General features: G+C 40.5%; 1 protein-coding gene across 1 annotated transcript; it reads right to left on the reverse strand.

Moving 5' to 3' along the window:
* Positions 1 to 133: 133 nt before the first annotated feature.
* Positions 134 to 6,000, reverse strand: szrd1 (SUZ RNA binding domain containing 1). The gene is made up of 4 exons (XM_067591550.1): positions 5,869 to 6,000; positions 4,514 to 4,563; positions 3,587 to 3,856; positions 134 to 2,698 (listed from the first exon to the last, which is right to left on the reverse strand). Exons 1-4 carry the CDS (start codon positions 5,914 to 5,916, stop codon positions 2,587 to 2,589), a joined length of 480 nt encoding a protein of 159 aa, XP_067447651.1. The 5' UTR covers positions 5,917 to 6,000; the 3' UTR covers positions 134 to 2,586.
* Positions 6,001 to 8,032: the final 2,032 nt, after the last annotated feature.

Here is an 8,032-nt window from a genome sequence, read left to right on the forward strand (position 1 = left end):
GTGATATCTGGCCATAGAGACGGTATATATTAGTCGAGGTCTCCCACCCCCCTTGTATGTACTTATACTATGAGACAAAAGCTGCTGCCTGCCAGTTCAAAGTAATGAAATGAACATGCATCACAACACAAAATGACATTTTTTGCAAATCATTTTATTAAATCTGTATTTACAGGCAGTTTGTGTTCTCACTCAGAGCTCAGCTAAACCCGTCTTTGTCTCCTGCACTGCTGCTAGATTTCCTGAACTAAAATCTCTTCCAGTATTCTGAATTTTCCCTCAGGTATACTCAGTTTTTCACTTACTACAGTAACAAAATCAACAACCAGGAAGTAAAAGGTGTGATACAGGAGGCACAAGCTGAATTCAACCATTACAAGAACTTTTCTGTTGATGGATGTGCACCACTGAATATGGCTTTATTGAGATCTCCTCTCCGTTTGAACAGATAAAAAGGTGAAAAACTAAGAACATCTACTGGGCACAGCGGTCCTGGACAGCCAGGTAGTCATTTCCTCTCTGGGTCACGTATAACTGTTTATATTCTCCGTTTCAGCAGTGGACCATCAGTTAAAAATGCCAGATAGTGAACAATCACACAGGGAGTGATGTTACCGTTTCTTACTGTGACCACGATGCCAACAGTCAAGACTAGTGAACAGACAGAAAAAAAACCAAAACAAAATAAAAACAACTAACCAACAGACTGGCATTCAGTCGTTCATCTTAGGACGTGGACATCGCTTCAGTTACATTTCACCTCATTCTCAACTCGAGCTTTAATACGGACATTTGCTGTTCTAGCAATCCAACCTGCTGGAAAAATACAATCTTCGTTCATTTCATTCATTCAGTCTGGTTCACTTGCACCTGAGTTCCTGCATAACTGTAAGTCAGTGAAGGACATGAAGAGAGGAGCACACCGCTGACGAGGTGGAGATATGACGGAGAGGCTTGTGAAGTACAGCAGTAAATTCATTCTCCATCTGACCCTCCCTTTAGTTGCTGCCGACACCGACTTAAAATAACGACATCTGAATTAATTGATATATATACAGGGTGATTTTAAAATGGGCTTTTGGTTTGTTTCGATTAAAATACTGCTCGACATCACTGCCGTCTCTTACAAAAAGGCAGAAAAGCTACTTAAAATGGACTTCAATCCACAATCTTCATTTGCTTTTTTTTTTTTTTTTTTTTTTGCTTTTACTTTTAAATAGAAACGATGAAATGACAGTCCAAGGAAGACAGCTGGAAAGCTTAATTAAAAAAAAAAAAAAAGAAAAGAAAACCGTAAACAGAACTTGTCAGATATACAACTTGACACACGACACCCTTTCCCTCAGTTTTTAAAAACAAATGGCAATGTACATATTAGGGGTGCACTGATAATGTTACAGGGCAGCTACCAAATAAGTACTCAGCATCAGTGGTGACTTTACTGTAAGAGATCAAACACCGCAAGCTGCAGCCCACAGCATCTCTGTTTAAACAAACACTTAACGGCTCGGGACCATTTTACTATGAAACAAAAAAAAAAGGTGGAAAAACTATGTTTCCTATTTCATAAAAAACTGCAGATATTGTTTATTTAAAAAACGTATATACTGTTTTACTGAACAGGCTCTTGGTGATTTATGTATAATGCATCATGGCGGCTCAGTGGTCAGCGCTTGTTGTCTCAGAGCAAGAAGGGCCTGGGTTCAAACCTGGCCGTGTTTGGGTTGATACTCCTGTCAGTGACCACTGGTAGTTAGTCCCCAGGATGCACTGCGGCTGCCCACTGCTCCTAATGTATAGGATGGGTCAAATTCAGAGTACATGTTTTGTTTCAAATATCTCAGTGCGTGCTGAGAAATGACAATAAAGAAATCTTAAAATAACGTTTAGTACTTGTAGCTGTTGCTTGGTATTGGCAAGTCATATGAAGAATTTCCTCACACTTTTAACTCCATCTGAAATAAGATATCAGTGCATCCCTAGTATCGATAACAAAAAAAGCAAGATAAACTAAAGATAAAAATTTAGTGAGCCAACATCTGGAAGATTAAAAACATGTATATGGTGTGACAAGTGATATCTGGTATTATTGCTGGGGGACAAGCTGCTGCACATGTACCAGCTCATCTCGTTTTGCTATGGCCCGTCACTTCTCCTCTTCTCTTCAGCTATCTTTTTGTTTTAAGTCTTTGCTTTGACCCTGCAGGCGTCCTGAGACGACGGAACTGCTGGGGACTGACGGAGGAGAGAGATGGAGGTGGGGGTTGTGGGGGGGTGGGAGTGGGGTGGGGGGGTCTCTTAAAGGGATCATCACAGTGAGTCCAGAATATGTTCATAATCACAGTGTCAAACAGACTGGAGTGGGGAGAGAAGAGAGCACATTTCCATCCGTTTTTTACTTCCTCCTGGAGTTCCAGGCTCCCTGGCGCTTCCACGCGGTCTCCGAGTGAGAAGAGTCGGGCAGCAGACCATTCGATATAATGGAACTGAAGGAAGGAAGCTTTAAAAAAATACAGTGCTGTCTTTGCTCTCAGGTGGCCCTTGATCTCTCCCTCCCCTCAATGGCTGGGTGGCCCAGGGGCCAACTTATCTGTGCTGTCGGAACCCTTGGGTGCCGTCTGGGCCGGCTGGCTGCCGGACAGTATGATTGTTTGATCTGGTGTCCTCTGAAGGCAATGTAGAGTTAATGCGCCCTGGCCTGGCAGAAAGAGGGGAAACAGGGATAAATTAGAGACAGCAGCCTTCTCCGTGTGCCAGCTGCTGGACACAAACGGCTCGCAGCTCGTTTCCAGTTGGCAAGTTCGGAACTGTCCTGATTACAGGAGCCATGCAGTCTCACATCAAACAGGTCTCCACACATGATTTTAGTTCTCTGTCTGTTATGTTGCTGTGTCACAGGAAAGTTGGCTCGAAAATTATTTTTAAACAAAAGATTTTTTTTTTAAGTTTTTTCCATTTTTGGTGTTTATTTTGGTTGCTTTTACTTTCATTTTGGCACAATTCAACGCCAAGCCAACTGAAAACAACCTCCTCTAATTCAGTTCATTAACTTGAAATGGTAACAAGAAACAGTCAAGTTCTGTCAAGTTGCACCAGAGAGCTTCTGTAAATATTGTTAAGCTCCACCTACTGTCAAGCAGCTGTAGTTATCAAAAAGAAACAGAAAGTGACAACAGCAGAGAGGTCAACAACACACCTCACAACCCAGCAGTTACACAGATTTATGCAACTTTTCCATAGTTGTCGTTCTGATTGTTCGCTTGTGCTTCTCCTATGATTTGTATTAACAGCTATTTTTCCTTATAATTCAGGACTAGTCTAAGAGAAGTGTAGAGGTTGGCGTAGAGTGAAAATCAACACTTCCTCAAAAGTCAAATCAAATTGTTAAGTTGGAATCAAATTAAGAAATAAGACGGCACTGTGCCTCAGAGATAAACATTTAAATACTCAACAACCAAAGATATTGGAGTCCAAGTAGATGAAGAGACCACAAAATAAAGTCTATTCATTAAACAGTGATTCCATGCATAAAGTTAGGACACATACTAAATGTAACTGAGTTAAACCTCTAAACTGTCAATATTACCTGTCAGTGTTGGGCTTGTCCTGAGGCGTCTCCTCTGGGCAGGCGCTGCCCAGTATTCTCTTCCTGGCCTCTGCGTACTCTGCCTCCCGCTGGGCCAGAGACTTGACCTGTGGTGTAGGCCTGTTCTGATTCAAGGCTGATCCCAACGACCCGTTGTTTGCAGGACGCTTCAAGATGCGAATCTGAGGCGGCGGTGCTGCTGGTAGAGAGTCGTCCTGGATTACCATGGTGGTCTTCAATGGAGACCGTGAAGAATTATTACTGGACTCCCTGGAAACAGTGCAACAACACACAGTCCACATAAAATAAGCCATATGACAGACAGGAAGAGGTCACTGTATTAAAGGCAGGAGACAGAATCAATAATAGCTTAGATAAGACACCCATGGCCTACAGACTTATGAAAGAAATTCCAACTCAATTACTGTTTATCAACAAAGTTACATATTTGGTACAACACATCTTACAACCGTCCCTGGACTGTTTAAGCCCCCTCCACTTATTTTTTTTTTTTTTTAATGAGGGAAAAGGAGTAGATGTAATTTTAAGGATTTTAACAAGACGATTTAACTTTTTTTGTGGAAAAACCATAACAGTCACAAATTATTATTCAAAGTAGAGTATTTTATATACGTCTTAAAACATGTCTGGAGGAGATCTTTAAGATCTGCTCTTCAACTCAGCTCACTTTTGATAAATTGAACAGTTGCTGAAACAGTTGTTGATTCTTGACTAAAATTAAGTGTATCTCAGTAGATCAGCTATATTGTGAACTGAAGAGTGGATATCTTATTAACTTGTTACAGGTTTTTTCAGTTGTGTACTTTAGCAGATAAGCACAACATTACAGTTTTTAATGGAAATTAAAGCAATCATTTTACAGTCCCACATTTGGGGTTGTGTTTCTTCTAACTTTAAAGTTCTTACTTTTCTTTCTGGCTGATCCGTAGCTTCTCTTCTAACCGCTTTTCCATTTCCTGTTGGGGGGAGGGACACACCAAAAACATGTATTTGTGTAAACAAACAACATGCTCATACTTATTTGGGAGGGTAGGAAGAAAAGTGCGGCAGATAGTAAGCAAGTCAGAGAGTGGATGGAAAGCAGGATTCAGTTACAAGCTATTTATAAGTTACATGTGTAGAGCAGCTGCCAAGTCATAACAGAGAGAGCGCTCAGCCGGCTAATGTTCGCATCAAATGTTAGCAAAACTGTTAATGAGGTCAGTTCAGGTACACTTTAGGGAACTGTGTTCATTGCTTAATAACCAGTGGAAGATATGGTATAAAAATGTTAGCAGTGTCTGTAACATAACCTGACTGGCTGCTTCCGGTCAACTTTTTCCCAGAGCCACGTTATTGACGTCATTAGGTAGCAATAGTTTGCCGTGACGACAACTAATGTTGGCTAAATGTTACAACTACATAACTGGCTCACTAACAGGCCACTAAGTTTACAACTTGGCGGAATATGTGGCCTAGTGAACTACAGGAAACCACAAAGTTACTCCAGAAAGCTAGCAATCAGCTAACACTTAACGCCAGCTGCCCTGCGAAGGGTTCAGTGTTAAAACAATGTAATTCATACAGTTTTATGAAGCCGATAAACAGTTAATCTGATTAGTTATACATCCGTTATACATAATCACTTTATGACAGCAACATTTCAACCTTTGGAACTGATTCACGGTAACTTAGTCGTCGTTTTTGAGAGGAAGAGTGTGAATCAATACTTAAGTTGAATATTTCCTTAACTAAAAACTAATAGCGTTATAAAATGTATGAGGATTTGAATACGATACGAGTGTGGATCGTGAAAGAGGCTTTAATCGCCTTGTGAGAGATGTGTGAAACATTTAATTGAAATGTTCCGTGTTAGCAGCACAATAAACAGCTATCTTAGCATTAGCTAACGTCAACCTTAGCATCTCAACTGCAACTTTAAATCCGAGGGTTTAGCTCGCGTCTTGTACATTCGTTAGATATCGACTGTTCGCTAATAATAAGATATATTAACGTTATTTCAAGCGAAATAAGTCATAGATAGCTGTCGTCACTCGGGTTGTTAGTTGGATAAGTCTAACTGAAGCCTGTCTCGCTCGCTAGCTGGCTAACTTTCTTAAAGCTAACGCGTTAGCTTCAGCCACATTGTTGGCCCGTGGGACTCGTTTAAAAACATGGAACAACGTTATGAGAACTTCTCAAAGGAACCATGTAAATATAAACTAGCTGCCAAAATGATGTTTGCCGTTAATTGAAGGTATATTGGGCCTTTCGTTATTTACCCCGCTATCAGCAGCTTCCTCCCAACTTTCGGCGACCTCCTCATCCATGTTTCATTTTGCTTCAGACACGCTGTGGAGCTCCGTCAGACCCGCCTCTCCTCTCCGCCTCTCTGCTGTCCACAGCTCACTGACGGATTCCCCCACAGCATCATACCCCCGACCAACAAATGCTAATATTTTGTATACAAATTCATCTATATTTTTTCAACAGTGGTTTAGTAATAATAGTTTATTGCTAAATCAGTTTGTTATTCAACCAACGTGGTCAGCTCTGTAATTGTACTGATTTTATTCCAACACGATGGAATGTGTTGGAATAACTCTTGTTTCTCCAAAGGATTTCTCTCTTGTCTTTGATGCTGTCTCCTCGGGTATATATTTCGTTTTTTTGAAGGTTTTAATGACGATGGAAATCACCCTTCATACTGCTAGATGAAACTGAAACAACTGTTGGGAAAACTTGTTTTTCATGGCAAACTAAGAATAAAAATAAGGCAATCTGTCAACTTTTTCGACAAGACATCATAAGTTCACCCTGTCTTATCATATAGGTGAGAGCCAACTAATTTTCAGGGGAAGTTGTTTCAAGCAGGTCGATTTGGTGCTAAAAGTTGCTAAATTACGGTTTAATGTCGTTGCACGTGACGTCATTACGTAACGATGTACAACTGCGTCATTACGTAGATTACACATTGACGTTCCTCAAATTGACTGGCCATCTCTGCAAAAGCTATCATTTTAAATTTGTTAGTTTAGAGTTGTTTGTTTATCACCATATATTTTTATTTTTAAAGTAAATAAACACAACACATTTTTATGATCAGATATTTTTATTTTTTAAACACAACACATTGAATTATTGAACAATTACACATTACAGATTATTGAACAGTTACATTTTAATTATTTTCTTATTAACTGGTAAAACTACACATTCTGAATTATTATAGTTTTGAGCATTGTGTTGGTGGTTAGTTAACATGCAACCTAACTGATCAACAATTATAGGTACAAGTTAATAACAAGGTTATATATGCTATCTCACTGGACAATTGCAGCTAGCAATTTCACATAAATATGATGTGTGCGCTAGGCACCTCTCAGTAGCTCTCTCCTGGTTGTTGTGCTGCTTTGCTGGCAGTGACCAGCTGCTCAATCCTCCAGATATTGGCACTGTTCTTGCTCACACTGCAGTGCGCACTGCCACCATCAGCTGTGTGTCTCCATCTCCACCAGTTCAAGAAAGTCCACTCCTTGCATATGTAAATATGATGAATCATACATGGGAAATCCTCTTCATCTTCAGTGTCCAGCTGTGTTACCATTGAGCTGGAACCAGCAGAAGAGGATGGAGTGGCCTTAAAGCTATATGCTGCTGTGGTGCCAAACTGCCGCAGAACTTCACTTGGTAGTTTATGCTGGTAACAGGTATCATCAGCCAGCCTTAGTCCATACCGTACCAGGATTATGGAGATGAGATTGTGCATTGATGTTCTATTTCTTAACCTTGACTGGACAACACTCATTTGGCTGAACAGCTGTTCAACCTTCGCATTTGAGTGTGCCAAGGAGAGGGCAGCGAGTGCAGCTTTGCACAGTTCCTCAAATGCATTTGATCCAGAATAGTCTGTATGTTATTCACTTCATCAGATGGATTTTTCTCCACTGGGAAACAATTTTGTCAATTGTTTGGGGCTGGTACCCCAGTAGCTCAGCTACTTTAATCATTTCAGTGATGCCTTTATTGTGCTTTAGTGTTTCCTTCACACTGAACAAGGCCATGTTTCGCAAGGCCTCTAGGTTGTCTTGTGTCTTTGCTTGCAGCTCCTTGCTTAAAGCAATAATGTAGTTGATGATAAGACTAACTCAGACTGCTGAAGCCTCATATAAGCTTCAGATAAACTTTTAAATGCATTTTTGCACAAAATGACTGTGGACACACTGTGGATTTTGGCCTCCATCACTTACAATGAAAGCACATTTGAGGGGGATCTTTTAACAGCCAGTATGAACAGGAGGAATGATTACAGTGAGGAAAACCTCTTTCAGTGTTCATATGGACACCTGACTGTTGTCAGACACTATTGTAAAACTGTTAACCTATCCCTAGGGTTAATTCTGGCTCAGATCCTCTTATAGACAACCAGTGTCAGTCTTTATGGTG

The sequence above is a fragment of the Thunnus thynnus genome, chromosome 6 (genome assembly GCF_963924715.1).
Source record: "Thunnus thynnus chromosome 6, fThuThy2.1, whole genome shotgun sequence".
Classification (NCBI taxonomy): Eukaryota; Metazoa; Chordata; class Actinopteri; order Scombriformes; family Scombridae; genus Thunnus; species Thunnus thynnus.

Excerpts from the sequence above, each read along its gene's own strand:
- szrd1 (XM_067591550.1), bottom strand. The coding sequence starts at position 5,916 with ATGGATGAGGAGGTCGCCGAAAGTTGGGAGGAAGCTGCTGATAGCGGG. Across the intron at positions 4,564-5,868 it reads AGGAAGCTGCTGATAGCGGG|GAAATGGAAAAGCGGTTAGA; the intron begins GTAAATAACGAA and ends TCCCCCCAACAG. Across the intron at positions 2,699-3,586 it reads GACAAGCCCAACACTGACAG|GCCAGGGCGCATTAACTCTA; the intron begins GTAATATTGACA and ends TCTTTCTGCCAG.